Source organism: Macrobrachium rosenbergii, chromosome 43 (genome assembly GCF_040412425.1).
Source record: "Macrobrachium rosenbergii isolate ZJJX-2024 chromosome 43, ASM4041242v1, whole genome shotgun sequence".
NCBI classification, from domain to species: domain Eukaryota; kingdom Metazoa; phylum Arthropoda; class Malacostraca; order Decapoda; family Palaemonidae; genus Macrobrachium; species Macrobrachium rosenbergii.
This window is the reverse complement of record NC_089783.1, coordinates 53,674,280-53,692,123: the sequence shown is the minus strand read 5'-3', so window position 1 is coordinate 53,692,123 and position 17,844 is coordinate 53,674,280. Positions and strand designations below refer to the sequence as shown.

Below are 17,844 nucleotides of genomic sequence, written 5' to 3'. Positions count from 1 at the left end.
CTTTTTCCAAGTGTTGTTGCGTCTTGCAGGCAATCTAGAAGTCATCAACTGTTTTACTCTGATTTGTATCTATGGCAACACGTTCCTTACTTTATAAATCCATGCCAGATATTGCAGGTAACTGAAAAGCATTTATGATCTTAATGTACCAATGTTTTTTGGCATTTTTATTGAATTTGCATATAGAATTAAAAAGTAACTATTAAGACAGTCTGGATAGAAATAATATCACGTTAACCATAATGACTATGAATGTTATAAAACTCCTAAGAAAATGACATCCTCTGATTACAAAATTTCTGTAATATTGGCATCCTGTTCAAATTAGTACAACGAAAATCATCTGAAACACACCATAGTTACTGAACACATAAATGCATTAATGTTATACAGACTAGTGTGAGGGAAATGCAGAGCTGAGGGAAGCTTTTCAGAGAGAACTTAAATATATATAAACTAATATTCTGCATTATATTTTGCCTATTAGATGCGTCTCTATAAATGTTCTCTTAATAACGTCCATTATATTTACTATTTCACTATAAAATGTGTTCAGTGCAGTGGCTCTAATCAATAGTGCGTAAAAAAAACTATACAAATTAATAGTCGTTGTTTTTGGTTCAAACTAATAACTTTCACCAATCTTTCAATGCAATAAAGATTCGTCTTTAAACATTTGTAAATAAAATTAATATTAGCCCGAGTCTTTTGTAATAGATTTGATGTTTAACTCAATTTAGTGTCCTCACATCATACCCGGTCACAAATACATGGACTGAAACATTATGCCCATTTCAAAGTAGGGAGCCAAATGCCCATATTATTCCATCACAAGAGTTTCCTGTATAATGCAACATAATAATCATCAGTCCAATTATCAGACTAAGAGAAGCCACTTCATTATGAATGTCGTCAGTCACACTTAAACATAAATATAAGTCGAGACTTAAAACTCGGGATAACTTTCTTCCTCAAACTAAATACTAATCATTACATCAACTTGGGCCAAAAGAGACACTGTCACCGACCTGGGGATAAGCACTGACTCTCTTCAAATCAAATTTCAGTGAAATACCAACACAATCAATTCCAGTCCAGTTATTTTCAGGCGAATACTTGTCCAGTTACTCCCACCAAATAGTGACGTTATTTTGACAGAGTGTTCGTCCTTTAAGTTTACATATTATATCAAGGCAGAAATTATGTGGACCAGGCAGCAAATCATAAGCCAGATCTAATACAACAACGTGGTAAATGAGATGGAAGGTCTAAAACTAATATTAAACAGAATTTGTGTAATAAAGCACAATTTAATATGGGTTTGTTCCTTCCAATCTTGCTCTACAAAATAAAGAAAGTATCAGAAAAAGCTAAAACAAATGACCACCAGTATATATGGCTGGCTTGTCTTTCTCATTATTCCATTGTCCATATTTTACATTCACAATACCGTTTGGACAAAGGAACTATTAATGTACTTCCTCGCGGACTTGAGCTCTCAACGAGCATCGGAGCTCACTGAACGTCAGAAGAACTCAGAGCCTATACCTACCCAGTGATAGCCTAGGTTTCCAGGCATTTCAGCTCTAGTGTGGCCTCGTGATGGAGGATTTCCATGAATACTGCTAACATTTTGGCTACAGTAGCTTCAGTATTTGAAGCATCTCATCCTTTCAGTTTTGGCGCAAATATGAGTTAACTAGCCGTTTTTTTCTATTCTAACAAAAAATAAAACCCTATATGGTGTTAAAGACGGAAATAGTACCACACGTAGCACTGCAGTGCAAAGAATTCCAGTCTCAAGGCCCTGGTTTCACACGTGGTAACTTCTCACGAGAAAGAATTACTTACTACAAAATCTTACGACCAAACTGAAACTTCCCAACGGCCTGTCAGTACTTCCTGAATGCTAGTTTCGTGTAACGACGCCAGCTTATGTACACCTATGGTCCTCATACCACGCGCTTGTCGTTCAGTGCAACTTATTCTCACCTCAAACTGATTTCAAGTTCATCACCTACTCACGCCAACTTGAATAGAAGCAGGTGTGCACAGGCACTCAAAGTAAGTTTCAAACAAGTCTTTGAAACTACTCTGCTGGCCAGGGCATTCCTCCTATACCTGCCAGAAAAGTGTTTACCAGACAGCCACAAGAAGCTACCGGAGGTACATAAGGCCTCTGATTTCATAATGAATTTGATGAGTCGAGAGAAAAGGGCACTTACAATTAAGACCATAAGGACGATGAAACTTGACTTTCGTATAAGAATATTTCACTACATAGCGACAAACTCTGGTAGCATTATAATGGTCCCAACAACTGGAAAAAATGCTCTAGAGTTTCACAGCATGGTGACAAACACAGGTACCATTTACAATGGCAACGACAGCAAAATGGAATACGTCGTTATTCCACGTTACCGTGACAAGCGATGATATGATTGTGATAACCACGTCACAGAATGTTTTACAAATCCATCTGATAGTAATGATCTGTCATCTTTTAATTACATACACAGACACGCATAACCTCTCTGTCCACTTCAATCTATAAATGAAATAGGAACTAGTCACTTTTAAAAATATCTTTCAGAAACTTAAAAATAGTTTAACTACATCAATATTAACACTGACACAATGAAATTAATTATATCAACAATGAGGTTTCCTTTTTACCATGATAAAAACCATGGACACACATTATAACTTAGGATTAACATAACTCTTTTTGACAAACTACATTTCACATACTCGGTGCATACGAGTTGACAAGCAGTATTGCTAATTTGTGAGGAGTATATATAACATTAACATTGGGCATCAACACTGGGAGGAAATTCCTGAACTTACATCACATGCTACGCATACATTAACATTCAAGTTAACCAAACTATCGAGGTCATCTTTATTGTAAAGATGAATTAATTTCTATCCTGCAAAGAACAAATGCTTTGATTCTTTCACTCGTCTAATTTCAGTTTTTGCTAAATTTTATCCAAGTTATTATTTTTAGCACACCACTCTGCAAAAATTCCCATCTGTTTTCACAACTCGGCCTCAACATTTTAATTTTTTTTTTGATTTTCACACAAGCTACTCCACTTGCTCACCAACAGAACCACTGCTTGACTTGCTGTGGGAACAAGCAAGCTCACGTCCGCCTTCTCCAAACAGGACCTCTCCTCGTCATTTGCTTAACTTCGTCAAAGCAAATGCCTTACACACCAACGGAATATGCACGAGATACAGAAATGTCCACCGCTCACTAAAAAAAGAGTCTGTCATTTGTATAACACTGGCAGAACGAAGGCGAAAGAAAAACAGTCTCACAGCATTTGTTTTCACCTCTTCAACGAGGACTCTGATACGCACGCAGTTCGCGTCACAGCACATCGTAGACGATCACACTCGCTGCAACGCCACTTCACTCCATCAGTCACATCACATCACAGCAAATAATATCTTTATGCAGGGTTACAACCTCGCTACATGCACCACACCGGTTGTAACCAACAGCATGCCTTCGCAATCAACTAAGTCAAGTGCTTTCTCGTAACAAAACACTTTTGAAAATATATATCTATTTAAACACCGGCCGAGGAACTCTCGACCAATCTGTAAATGGCACCAACTGTCCGGAATATGCGTAGCGTCTTTTGGTGCGACGTTCTAAGCAACTTGTTACAAGTCATAACGTTTCATATTCCCCAGACATGAGGTGGCGGTATTGTACACGGTTTGAAAATGTATCGATAGTCGCCATCTTTGTGTTACAAAATGCCCGGGCAAGGGAATGCCCAGGCTATGACCACCACCACCACGAAGGCGGCCAATGGCGGACATTGAACTGATGTGCCGTGGCTGTAGAATGGGCAATACGGACACTGGAAAGAGAAATGAAGGAGATTCAAGCAAAAAATGTGAATGGCGATGAAATTCCTCACGTCTGTGAGCATGAATTTACACTATTATTTGCTGTGAATATTAAAATACCTTGTAAGTCAAGTCTGGAAAACTAGTACTTGAAAAAAATATTTTAAAAATGACATAATTCATATAATTCCTCGTTAATGGAAGTAAACAAAAGCAATCATTGTAAATATAAACATAACGTACAGCAAATACAAAACTGAAAAGAATAAATTGTTGCAAAACTGTTCTCCCTGTGAGTAAGAACAGCAATATAATGTTCATTTTGCATGCTACATTCATGTAAATCAATAGATTCAAACTGATTCATGGAGGCTATTTTAAGAGATAAAAGTTTTGCTTGCACACTGTATATTCCATGAAAGAGGGAGTAGGCCTACTTTCGAGTAAACTGTATTTACCGTTGGCTCTCGTGAAATAATGTCCTGAGAAATGCTTACAGTTGCAACGCATTCTGACTACTGGGGGTATAAATGTATGAAATAAATTAGAGAAAATGGAAGATAAACAGAAGAAAATGACAATCAAGTTTGGAATTTTTCAATAAGAGGGACGAGGGAGACAAGGTCTAGAGATTCTCTAGACCTTGGAGGGAGAGAGCAGAAAGCGTCTAACTGAGGCTTGTCAAAATCGTTAGAGCGAAAACGTCTTCAGATTCACAAACGGGAGGGCGAGTTGGGATTACGTGATGAACTGTCTCGAAAGGGGTAGTGTGACTTAACTGAAGAAACTCCCGTATGAGTAAAAAGCAGTTTTTTTATTTGATAAAAATTCTTGTGCACAGGTTTTTATACTGGTCTCATCAATTAAAAATATCGTGCGCGGAACTGACCGATGTGTTGTTTTATTCGTGTATTCCTTTCAGTTAAACGGTTCGTTGCTGGGAAAACAAGATAATGAAGAAGAAGAAGAAGAAGAACAGAATTCATTCTCCTTTTAGCGTTATCTCTCCTGAATGCATTCTCCCGCCCTCAAGCAAACGGAGGCCCGATCCAAGGTCAGGTAGATGTCGCCGGTCGGTCCCTCCATAGCAATAAGCCTATCCCATTTCTTGTCGTCAGTGATCTTGAAAGGACACTGCCCTTGAAAAAAAAAAAATCCCACCGCAAGATGCTTTAAACAATCCCTGAATCCCTTCTTCGGAGAAACTCGATCAGAGTTAGTGCGTGCGTGCGCCGGCGGGCTGGACGATCGGGGCATGTGACGGTAGACGGAACGCCGAGAGCGCCGTTACTCTTTCGCGCAGCTCCGTCGGGGAAGCACACAATCAGCGCCTCCTATACGCCGGTCGGTCAACGGTTCCACCTCTCGGTCAAGGTAAATCATTATGCACGCGTGCTTTGCATTCTCACTGGCTTCATGTTCTCGTTTGCTTAAACCTTCTCGTACACATTCAATCAATCACCTTCGGTAAAGTTATATAAGGCATTCATCTGTAAAGGTCTGACTGATTATTTTTATTTTTTCAAATTTCCATCTTGAAAACATAAAAACGCTATAGGTGACACTCACGAAAGCACTGTGGAGGTGTTTGCTAAATTCGTTGATTAGATTCTAAAATTGTTCTGGATGTGAATCTGGGTTTTTAAAAAAATTTTTGTTTACGTTCGTAGAGGCAGCCACTCTCCCAGTGCTTTCAAGCAGCAATGATTAATACTGTTTTCATTATTCTTAAGCACACAAATGAAAAAAAAAAAATTCCAAATAACTAAATTTCACAAAGGGAAACGGAAAAGAACTGTGAGTTACTCTCTCCAAAAATCTTGATAACATTAATCGGAGAATGAGATATCATCATTATGTATTGGGGGCAAAAGGTAATCCACCAGTAAATAATAAATTTTGAAACTGGCACCAAAAATTAACTACTTGACAGCGCTCCCATGCAAGAGGAAATTCTTGAAGAACTAAATACCACCGAATGGTTACACTTGTAATTTCTCACTGCGGCAAAAGTCTTTCCTGAAAAACGCAGTTTGTCTCCCCAGTGGACATTACAGGTCAAAGAAATTGAATCTGTTACATTAAGATGATTTAATATATGTATTAGACGGCAAGAAATTCCCTGAACGACCACTTACACGTTTCGTATATTATCTTTTGGGATATTCTAAATAATTCGTCGTTATGTGTCCACTGCCAACAAACGAGCATCAGTTCCATAAAAAAAAAAAAAAAAATAGAAACCAAAGTTCCCTTCCACGAAAGCAGCCGTGGCAGGAAGTGCGCTCTCCACTGACGTCTAATCCGATTTGGGAGGCGACTTTCAAATAGTGGCCCGTCCCTCGGAGCGGGCCGTCGGAAGGGGAACCTCGAATAGCCGAATCTATTCCAATGAAATCGGAGAACCTCTGCGCCCGCATCAGGAAATGAGAGTTTCTGATAAGATTCGCTTTGATTCGTTCAGTTGCTTGCAATCGTTTTGAAGTCTTGGCTTCGCAGGCCGCATTGTGATCGGCTGTCGCACACATCCGACTCCCAGTAGGTTACAGTTTTTGTTGTTCATTTCTTTCTTGTTTTGGAAGGGGAAATGAGGTCGCTAACCTATTCCCAAGGACTCAGGCGCCAATGGCTTGTGACTTTCACTGCTGCTGATCAAACAGTGTTGGGGAACTTCTTAGGTTAAGAAACTATGGTCTGTCGAGCAATATACTATCGCTAGGTTGAGCGAACGAGGAATTCTCCTTACTATGGTAAAAATACGGGCTTAAAGAGCCCATTCACGTGAAAAGTTTTCTGAAGTAGAGACATGAGTGTAAAACTGAAATTTTAAAATACATTTGGCTTTAGCTATTTTCACTGGAAACTCAATATCTTTTTCATAAAAACAAGAGATATGGAATATTTTCTGATCAGTGCTGTAAAACCTGTTTTCGCGACACGTGGTTGGCACAGGGCATTTAGGAGGTCAGTGGTCACTTGACCGGTTTAATGTTAAACAGCCATCTACTTCAAGAACTATGGCACTCAGGCTGCCGTATGCCATAGGAGATACGGCAACACGGGAAGCCCAAGACAGAGCGGAAGTACACGGCAAGTCTAAGGCAAAACCACGAACAAGGGAGTCAAGTTCAGGGAAAGATTTAAATAGCTAAGTAGATGTGGCTGGGTTGGTTTCTCTACTTGGTCACACCATAGCGATCGTAGAGTGTTTGACATGCTGCGAATGTGTTACCACTTGGCATTCATTAGTGATCAGCTATCCAAGCACTGGCCAAACCGAACACTGCTCGTTTCCATGGATGCAGAGACCAGCGGTGTAGTGAATGAGCTGTTGCCCTCTATAATAACAATATAATTCATTAGTATTATTCTCCGGTTGTAAAATTTCCACTGGAGAGAATACCACCCTGTACTCCACAGTAAACAAGATACTGAAAACCCATTTCCAAAGGCCTAGTGTGAAAAAAAAAGTAGCGTAATGCAGTTCCACCCCGTTACACCCACAGTTCAGTTCTTTCCAGTGTGGGTTTATTATTATTATTATTATTATTATTATTATTATTATTATTATTTCACCAGTCACATAAAATACGATAGTAATCTTCCTTTTGACATTATTCGATTCTCATGTTATACGAACGACCTCACGTTCCTATACTTTATCTTTGAAAGTTTTCGATACATCGACGAGTGGTTCATTACCTATAGACTGTGTTACAAACGGAAAAAAAGAAACATATAAACATATAGATGTTCCCAGCGTTTTATATAGTTGGATGTTCAGCTAACTGTATTACATACCTATTGAAAGAGATTAACTTGCCATCCTACATAAAATAATTAAAATACACACACACACATATATAGAGTCTTGATATTTAACTTTATCGTTGTCTAAATCAACCCCCCCCGTCATATTCCCAGCCTCATCTTGAGAAAAACCGGGTCACATCCAATCGAAAAAATAAAATAAAATAACATGCAGTCTTATTAAGTTAAAAACCATGAGAGGCACACTATAAAACGTAACTGAACAATTATCGAAATAAAATAAAGTTATAGTGATTCATGGTTAAACTGAAAAAGGAGACTACTTAACAGTTGGCTTTTTCAAGCGATGAAATAATAATAATAATAATAATAATAATAATAATAATAATAATAATAATAATAATAATAATAATAATAATAATAATAATAATAATAATAATAATAATAATAACAATGGCCCCTGTCGGCTAGAATCGGGTCCACTTTTGTTAATAATAATAATAATAATAATAATAATAATAATAATAATAATAATAATAATAATAATAATAATAACGTAGAGACAAATCGACGCTTATGTAATGTATGGGCGGTACAAATACATCTGAAAATAAACGTATACAGAGAGCCTTCGGGAATCTGAAGCCGACTCAACTTCAGAAAGGAGAAGGGGAAGGTACTCTTGAAAAGGACAGAGATGGATCCAGATTTTAGGGTGAAAACATGACAGGGGAACATATCACATTGAATGATGCAAGTTGAATGACGCAAGAAATCCTGGGGGAAAGATACAAGAAAGAGATAGTAGGAGCTGAGGAATAGGTTGGAACACGGAAATTACCTTCTGGGGAATGGAGGAAGACTCCAGGAGCAGATCGGATTAAAAAGGATATATTCTGTTTGAACGGTTGCACCGAGACGACACGTTTCGATGAACTGTAAGACCGATGGCTAAGCAAGAGCAAAGGAAGATAGGGGTAACAGCCTCGTTACTGAAATCCTGGAATCTGACAATAAAGATGTTTCAAAATCGTCGCCTGAGTAACATGGTGGAGAGTGTATTATAAACATTGGCCGAGGAATCTAAAAGAGAGGAAAAAAGCCTTGGCGTAGAAAACCAGCGAAAAAGAACATGTCAAAACCTAGCTAAAGAAATTTGATACAAAGGAAGATTTCAAAATTTTGCCATAGATAAACATTATTGAAAAGAACTTTTTACAATCAGAGCAAAAAAGATGTTCCAGTGGCAGACGGGAGGTTGGGAAACTTTCCCAGACAAGAATCAGATGGAAAGGAACATTCCAAAGCGTTGCTATGATACAAAGGAGTGTTTGAAACCTTGCTCGAGACATCTGACACAAGCACAGATCAAGAAAACATTGACAGTGAAGTTCCAAGCATAAGGAGGCTTAAAACCCCAACAGATGGATCTCACATAAAAGGATGTTTCAACGCCTTTGAGAGAGAAAGCTGATAGCGAGGAAGGCTTAGACACCAGCATAAATAAATTCCTTGCATGAGGGAACCTGGGATACAGGAAACAGCAGAAGGACGTTGACTGGCAAACTGTACTGGTTAAGGAAAAGTGTGATACTGGGTGCTTTCTGTAGAACAAATATATGTTTGAAAATTGGGCTTTATTACGCAGCTTTTAACATATGGAGATCTGGAAAAGGGGTGTGGAATTACTGAACTGAACTGAACTGAATATAGAATTTAGGGCAGAGGCCAAGCACTGGGACCTATGAGGTCATTCTAGCGCTGAAACGGAAACTGACAGTCAAACGTCTGAAAGGTGTAACAGGATGGAAACTTCGCAGTTGCATTGTGAACAAATTGTTAGGAGAGGGTGGAAAGTAAGATAGAATAAAGAGAATATGACAGGAGGTACAGTAAAAGGAACGAAAGTCAGAAAGCCTGACCCCTGAGACATCTGAAAAGTTAAAGGGGGAATACATATAAGTTTGTCATTCAAAAGCAGATTAGTTTTTGTTGAAAGGTTATGCAGCGTTTAAAGGGATGATGAGGAGATTTAGGGTCTTTGAAAGGCCAAGATAGCACTGATGATAACCACAGTTGTCGTGCAGCGTCTTCATTAGTTTAAAAATGCCAGGGTGAGGAAAAATGGATAAATGGATGTAAGTAGAAACTAACTCCTTTCAGTAAATGTTTATCGATAGATATGCAAAGTGGCGGCAGCAGCTTCGAAGGTTTGCAGGTCTCAGAGATGAATCTGAACGGCAGAAGCTAGCCCAAGAAAAATGAAATACAATAAACCTACAATAAAGGTTCATTCTTAGATACGTTGGTTGGTGAGGGCAAGCCATAACTAGGGGAGAAATATCATTATGGCAGAAGGTCTGGGTATGGAAAAATATACGCAGGTATGGAAAAATTTATGAAGATCCCCAGAGACACGAGTACCTTTTCAAGATACTGAAACTGTCTCTGGACGCTCACTTCTCCCAGCTCATCTTGGCTTGCTGTTCATATGCTCAGTCTTTGTTCTACTTATCTTCATCCGTCTACTCTGTAACGCATATCTCTACCTATATAGGTTTCCCTCTAGCTCTTCTCTAGTTTCTAACATCAAAACAATGTCACCAGCGGAGAAATGGACCACAGAGGCTCCTGACATACATCCTCGGCCATTACGTCCAGAACGTATTTTAACAATAGGGGTTCAGCGCGAATCCCAAACGCAGTCCATCTCGACATGGAAAGTGGTGACTTTTCATTGTTGTTATTGCATTTCTGTACATTTCACTAAAAACTCATATTTTTCTGGTGCCTCCCGCCCCTCAAACTCTTACTTCATACGGTCTTTATCGACCAAGAAAACATATATGACAAGAGTACTCACACAGGAAGTCTCTGGAGAAGTTTGAGGAAACGAGAAGCACTACAAAAATATGTGGGTTGCAGTGAAATGTACAGAAATTTAACAACAACCGTGAGAGGTAGGGTAGGGATGACCAGCAGCTTTCCAGGTCAAGGTAGGACTACACCAGGTATTAGAGCTGAACCCCCTCTTGTTCAATACCGTGCTGGATGTAATGACCGTGGATGAAACGGAGCAGCCCCCTTGATGAATGTTCTGTGCTGATGGCAATGTCTGGATAACAAAGAGAAGCTGAAGGGAAACCTGGATATGTGGAGATATATACGTCAGACAATAGATGATCTACAAGTCAAGATTCAACTGGGAGAATGAACATCAAGAGAACGTTTCTGTATCTGGATTCGACAATGGACCCACAGGGTGACATTGATGAAGAGGTTAACCATTAAATTCAACCCGGATGGAATACTTGGAGGGAAAGGGGGATCAAATGTGTTCTGTGGCCCAGAAAGTCCCAACTAATCTGAAGGGGAAGATACACAAAGTGGTAGTAAGACCTGCAATCTCGTACAGGCTAGAAGCGGCTCCACTGAAGAAAACAGAACAAAATAAGTTCCATGTGACAGAAACAAGGGTACTCAGGTGGACTGGTTGAGTGAGGAGAAGAGATGATGAGCAGCGTATCGTAGGAGAGGTCACGAAAATGGAAGAGAAAGGGAAACGAAGGTGAGGAAGGCCTAAGAAAAGACGGAGACTGTATTCTAGAAGACAGGAAGAACAGAGGAACGTATGAAAGGACGAAGCAACACTGAAACACCTAAAAGAAGCTCATTAAAAAAAGCGAACAAGATTTAAAAATGGATCATACCCTTCTTATACATCTGCCCTGAAAGGTATATCCTATTTATACATGCCGTGTTTTTCAAGTGTATAAACACATTTACCACATAAAGTCACGCATTAATGCTTTACGACACTTCTTCGCTCTAGAAACATCCAATTCTGCAGAACGTGGAAACTATTTAAAGCTGAGAGAGAGAGAGAGCAAGAGATTAATTTCACCTAATGCCTACGAAAGAGGGTCTGAACACGATCTTAATCTTCATCGCGGTGATCTTGAAACCGTACACGCTAATTTCAGAGAAGCCAATTCATTTCTTCAGACTATTGTCGTCCGCACACACACACACACATAATGCCTGAGCAGCGTCTTGTGCCTCAGACCACACGGACAGAAATCCTTCACCCTGTACCGTAACTGACAGGTGAATGGGTTGGGCCGCATCATCCTGGCAGGGAGTTTAGCAAAAAACAACGCACACAAGGAAAGCGGACAGTAAAGCGGCTTTGCGTGATCCGAGTCACGTTGCGGACTTGGGTTTCATCCAATGCGAGCTTTCCGACTCGAACACAATCTGAGGATTGGTTGCGTAACGCTTTTTTTTTTTTTTTTCCTCTCTTTGTTCCATTGGAATCGCTTTTGCCTGCTCCGTCTAAGGTGACGGTCTCGTCTTGCTTGCTCGCCGGGAAAAGCTTCTTGTTGCCTGGCTGAGGTTTGAACTGGGGACTTCGCTTGTTGACAAGTCTGTGGTCAGTGGGGGTGTCTCATCGGTGTCAGATTCGTTTTAGGGGGTTTCTGTTAATCTTGGAATTCAAACTACATTTAGTACACAATGGGATAAAATAAATATGGCTTTCAACTACTTAGTTTCGTTCGGTTTTATATCGTTTTTTATAACATTCTTGTAATCAAGGAATTTATAAACAGGTTTCCCACTGATTTCATCAGCTGGAACGGAGTGCCTAAATGGTATCTGACTTTATGAAAGGGATATTTTCCCACCTTTGGAAAGGGGGGGGGGGGATTCTAGCGCTTAGAATCGTCTAGTAAGTTCAATGGAACCGATACCCAAAGGTATTCGATTCCCTGACGACTTATGCAACACCTCATCACCAGTAAGCAATGATTGCACAAGACTTCTATTACGGCCGTTCCATGTCAAGACAAGATCAGTTACACCGCGATAGGTAATACGATCACTCCAGACGTGCAAAGTTGCAACTCCGCCATTATCAACTGTTGAATAACCTTCATTACTGACGCTAAAGTTAGATCGTAAAAAAAAAGGGCTGTTATCGGACTCAAGTTATTAAAATTTGAAGAGCCTGGAACCATTCGTCTGCGTACATACACTTATACAAATCTACACACACACATACACATATATTTATATACCGGACATCTCAACCATTTCAATTTCTTGCACTTGGATCTTAAGGCTTTGTAGTGACAGGTGTATCCAAAAAAGCGCGAAGAATTCGAGAAGTTAAGAGGGCATTGTGGCTATTACAATTACATATGTATCTGGTAAAAAGTGACCAGTACATTCTACACACACACACACACACACACACACACACACACACACACACACATATATATATATATATATATATATATATATATATATATATATATATATATATTATATATATATATATATATATATATTATATTATCTCGGACATAACTCCCACACAGGGGAGTCATAGTTGATAAGTGCTTCGTCGTTAGTGGGATTCGAACCACTGCCCGGTTTAGAAATAACGATAAGCCGTGACTTTTGACCGCTGAGCCATCAAGATAGGCCTACAAGTTGACGTCGACTCTGCTGTACTTATGCCTCTCAAATTCAGGTTAGCTTGTGACATGTGGCAAATATTGAATTTTTGTCACATACACCGTGACATTTTTATGTATTCACATGAATTACGTCACAAATACCGCTGAATACCCATTTCACCACGTACAGTTATTCCCCCGGTATAGTGAATTGGATCTTAAACGATATTTGTAACTAAATGTTTGTGAATACAGAAAATGTCACGGTGTATGTGAAAAAATTCATATGTATATACACACAAACACAACACACACATACATGTATATATATGCTTAAAAAAGCATAGTGACTACTTTTAGCACGGTTGGTCTATCAAAACATTTCTCCTTTACCTAACTGCAACTTTTTTCATTAACAGATAGACTTTTCTCCTTCATAATTACATATGTTTGTACGAAGCTTCCACATCTCTGCTTCCACGCCTTGATGATTAAGTGCTTTTTTCCGCACTTGCAATGCCTCTTCTAGGCACAGTTATAAATGAAATAGACGTCCATTACACTTTTATCCTCTTTTGATAGTAATGTTCCATTTAGTATCCATCCTACCACTGATATCCTGAAAAGAGGGACTCATAAAATGAAACGCTTCACGAGATCATTGTCCTCATTTTAAAAATCTACGAGGAAAGTTTTAATCGTCAAGGAAATCTCTGGTGTCCCTAAAACTTCTATGTGTGAACGAACGCCCTTTTCCAGCTCTCAAGACTCTCAGCAATGCCTTTGGAAAGCGGCCACGAAGCGGTGCCCCTCGAAGGGGAGGAGCTCGAGCGTCAGGAGAAAGATTACGTTGGGTTCAACCACGGCATTGCTCGATTCACTCCGGGGAACTGGTTCCTGCCCACCGCTTTCACGCAGTTCGCCAACAAGATTTACAACTTTGAGGTGAGGCGATGCGTTTTGGTAGATAGTGAGACGAAGCTGGTCTTATGCCAGCACGGCCTCTTGAAACTTGTGAACAACGCTTGAGAGATGACTTGAGGCTCACTTCTTTCAAAGTTGTGTTAAACATGATTAGAATTTGCTATCCTGAATTGTGACAACTCTCATTTCTTCTCTGGAATGCGGTAAAGTTCAATATAACGTATATTTATTTCAACTTCATCTCTCCTCAGATGTGTGTCAAAGTGATTCCATGCACTTCTTTCACGTGTCCATTTTATAGGTAAACCTGGGCTGACCAGTTTCATATCAACATACTCAGTTTATTGCAGTTCTTTCCAATTGTATCTTCAAAGCTCACGAACAATTTTCCATCTCTACTTGCCATGTTGTTACTTTTGGCATGATTTATTCAATTTTCAGATGAGCGCCAGTCAGTACGACAGATTTCCATTTTAGTCCAGAAAATGTTCCCAACTTGGCCATCTCATTGTAACCTAACCATAATGGAACCTCTCTCTCAGACGTACTAATTTCTTCCAGTGGCAACCGAACGATGTTTTGGTTATGGGCTACCCAAGGTCCGGCACAGTCTGGTTACAGGAAGTCATCTGGACCATGAGGTGCAACCCTGACCTGGATAATCCCATGGCTGTCCTTCCGATTCTGGGGAGAACACCATACGTTGAGTAAGAGTCAATCAATCTTACCCAATCATATAATTGTATCCAATAAGAACTCTGATAGTATTGTATAAGTTGGTAACGGTTGTAAATCTTTACTCAGTATCAGCATTAAAGACTCAGAAATGTTTTGGTTTCTAGACCAAAACCCTTCTGATATCCACGTCTAGGCCTATAGCTTATTTCTCATCTCGGTATTAATGGACAACGTTCCTTCTCTTAACAGCATGGACATGATGATGGACGGCAAGAAGATGCCCGCAATAACCCCAGAAAACCCAATGGTAAAGGCATTCATGCAGCTGTGCCCTGGTGGAAATCCGGCTGATGGCGTGTGTGTGCAAATGGCTGCCGCAACACCGGGTCTCAGGACCATAAAGTGCCATCTCCCTCTTTCTCTTCTCCACCCTAAGACGCTGACCAAGGCAAAAGTAGGCAGTCACGTGGATAAACACTAGTCAAGCCTGAAATGAATGATTATGACTGAAAGGAAGTTATGAATATGATCGTATCTTGGCCGGAGCATATTCTTCACTGAAATACATTATTTCTACAGGCCGTGTATGTAGCGCGCAATTGCCGGGATGTGCTTGTGTCGATTCACCATCACTGTCGACTGCTCCCCACTTTTGGCTATAAAGGATCATTGGAGGAGTTCCTTCCATACTTCTTGGATGATGAAGGTCAGCTTAGAAGTGCATATATTCTCTTTTCAGAACATCAGTCTGTTAGATCAGCTCTACTTTACATTGCAGTTTGTGTACCTTTCTGAAGTCTCTTGTAAGTCAGCTCTTCCTTACTTTTCTGTGCATTTTGTGTACCTTTCATAGGTCTCTTATAGGTCAGCTCTTCCTTGCTTTTCTGTGCATTTTGTGTACCTTTCAGAAGTCTCTTATAGGTCAGCTCTTCCTTGCTTTTCTGTGTACCTTTCAGAAGTCTCTTATAGGTCAGTCTTCCTTGCTTTTCTGTGCATTCTGTGTACCTTTCAGAAGTCTCTTACAGGTCAGCTATTCCTTGCTTTTCTGTGCATTCTGTGTAACTTTCAGATGTCTCTTATAGGTCAGCTCTTCCTTGCTTTTCTGTGCATTTTGTGTACCTTTCATAGGTCTCTTATAGGTCAGCTCTTCCTTGCTTTTCTGTGCATTTTGTGTACCTTTCAGAAGTCTCTTATAGGTCAGCTCTTCCTTGCTTTTCTGTGTACCTTTCAGAAGTCTCTTATAGGTCAGTCTTCCTTGCTTTTCTGTGCATTCTGTGTACCTTTCAGATGTCTCTTATAGGTCAGTCTTCCTTGCTTTTCTGTGCATTCTGTGTACCTTTCAGAAGTCTCTTACAGGTCAGCTATTCCTTGCTTTTCTGTGCATTGTGTAACTTTCAGATGTCTCTTATAGGTCAGCTCTTCCTTGCTTTTCTGTGCATTTTGTGTACCTTTCAGATGTCTCTTATAGGTCAGTCTTCCTTGCTTTTCTGTGCACCTTTCAGGTGTCTCTTATAGTTCAGCTCTTCCTTGCTTTTCTGTGCATTCTGTGCACCTTTCAGAAGTCTCTTATAGGTCAGCTCTTCCTTGCTTTTCTGGGAATTTTGTGTACCCTTCAGAAGTCTCTTATAGGTTAACGCTTCCTTGCTTTTCTGTGCACCTTTCAGGTGTCTCTTATAGTTCAGCTCTTCCTTGCTTTCCTGTGCATTCTGTGTACCTTTCAGAAGTCTCTTATAGGTCAGCTCTTCCTTGCTTTTCTGTGCACTTTCTGTACCTTTCAGAAGTCTCTTATAGGTCAGCTCTTCCTTGCTTTTCTGTGCATTCCGTGTACCTTTCAGAAGCTATCTTATGGCTCTAAACGTCTCTTTTTTTCCTGCAGTGGTTTATGGTCCTTACTGGCTCCACGTCAAAGAGGCCTGGGAGAAAAAGGGAGACCCAAATCTACACTTTGTCTTCTACGAAGACTTTCAAAAAGATGCCAAGGCAGAAGTCAAGAAACTGAACGAATTTTTAGGAACTGGTCTGACTGAAGAGCAAATGGACAAGGTGAACAATAGCCACAGAAGCTTTGCCTCTTTGATTTTTGTATTTTTCTTTTTATTCTACCCAGCCCAAATATATAATCCGAATAACTTAGAGACCACGCCTCTGTGTATTTTGCTTTGGGGCATATGGCGTACAAATAAATATTGCGATGTTGCAGCTGAAATTATAACGCCCGGCAAAAGTAATTCCTAGAGGGTTTTATGACTTTCTTCAGGTGATAAAACACACCAGTTTCGAAGAGATGAAGAAACGCGACAACCTGATAGGAGCCAAGAGCAGCGAGAACCCGATGATGGACGCGAAAGTTGTCGAAGAACACGGAGGCTTCTTCAGAAAAGGTAAAGTTTACTAAAAGCCACGATCGGCGCGCCCCTTGAAACACATGTTACCGAGTACAGTGAAGTCAAACACAAACGATTTTGTTTCGTCTTCCTTCTAAAACGTCCCACTGCTTTCAAAACAATATTTTAAATTACCGCTGCCTTCTTCTGTCTTTCCAGGCGAGGTGGGAGACTGGAAATCGAAGCTGTCCCCTGAGACGGTGGAGAAATTAGACAAGTGGATACAAGAGAAGCTCAGTGACGTGCCATTCAAGTACAGCCTCTAATCCACCCCTAGGCGCTTCAGAGGCATTCTTATTTGTCTGTATAACACTCTGTGTATAATCTACTGGCTCAATACAATCACAATGCATTGTGTCGCATAGAACTGGCCTCAACTCAATCTTCGAAAGAGGCATTCACTGTTGAGACCACTGTTTAGGTTAATTGCGTACGTATATGCAAATAATACATAAACTAACATGCATGTATATGTATATATATATATATATATATATATATATATATATATATATATATATATATATATATATATATATATGGATCATTAACACAGCTTTAGAGATAGAGAGTATCGATTATGAATGATTCCACTCCATTTTCCTAAAAACATATGATTTTCATGGATAACTGTTATCACAATGTCGCACAGGCATAAATATATGTATACACCCACTAATAAATACAGTCGCATTTTATCTTTCCACTGATTAAAAATATTGTTATTCTGTGTCTCAATCTTGTCTTTG

The 17,844-nt window shown here is 39.7% G+C and overlaps 2 protein-coding genes across 2 annotated transcripts in view; one reads left to right on the top strand and one right to left on the bottom strand.

Annotated features, from left to right (window-relative positions):
- Nucleotides 1-131: 131 nt before the first annotated feature.
- Nucleotides 132-17,844, bottom strand: part of LOC136828919 (CD109 antigen-like) — a 197,906-nt gene continuing 180,193 nt past the window's right edge. The window contains exon 32 of the mRNA XM_067087252.1: nucleotides 132-3,884. Coding sequence (XP_066943353.1) covers nucleotides 3,771-3,884 — 114 coding nt within the window. The 3' untranslated portion in view covers nucleotides 132-3,770. The remainder of the gene's footprint in view (nucleotides 3,885-17,844) is intronic.
- Nucleotides 5,114-17,501, top strand: LOC136828920 (sulfotransferase 1C2-like). Its single transcript, XM_067087253.1, has 8 exons — nucleotides 5,114-5,247; nucleotides 13,869-14,054; nucleotides 14,595-14,740; nucleotides 14,961-15,165; nucleotides 15,291-15,417; nucleotides 16,588-16,754; nucleotides 16,969-17,092; nucleotides 17,255-17,501. The coding sequence occupies exons 2-8, from the start codon at nucleotides 13,887-13,889 to the stop codon at nucleotides 17,359-17,361; spliced, it is 1,044 nt and encodes a 347-aa protein (XP_066943354.1). The 5' UTR covers nucleotides 5,114-5,247; nucleotides 13,869-13,886; the 3' UTR covers nucleotides 17,362-17,501.

Bases quoted from the DNA above. Each gene is read 5' to 3' on its own strand.
- LOC136828920 (XM_067087253.1), top strand. From the start codon at position 13,887: ATGCCTTTGGAAAGCGGCCACGAAGCGGTGCCCCTCGAAGGGGAGGAG. The intron at 14,055-14,594 runs GTGAGGCGATGC...AATTTCTTCCAG, and splicing joins ACAAGATTTACAACTTTGAG to TGGCAACCGAACGATGTTTT. The intron at 16,755-16,968 runs GTGAACAATAGC...GACTTTCTTCAG, and splicing joins CTGAAGAGCAAATGGACAAG to GTGATAAAACACACCAGTTT.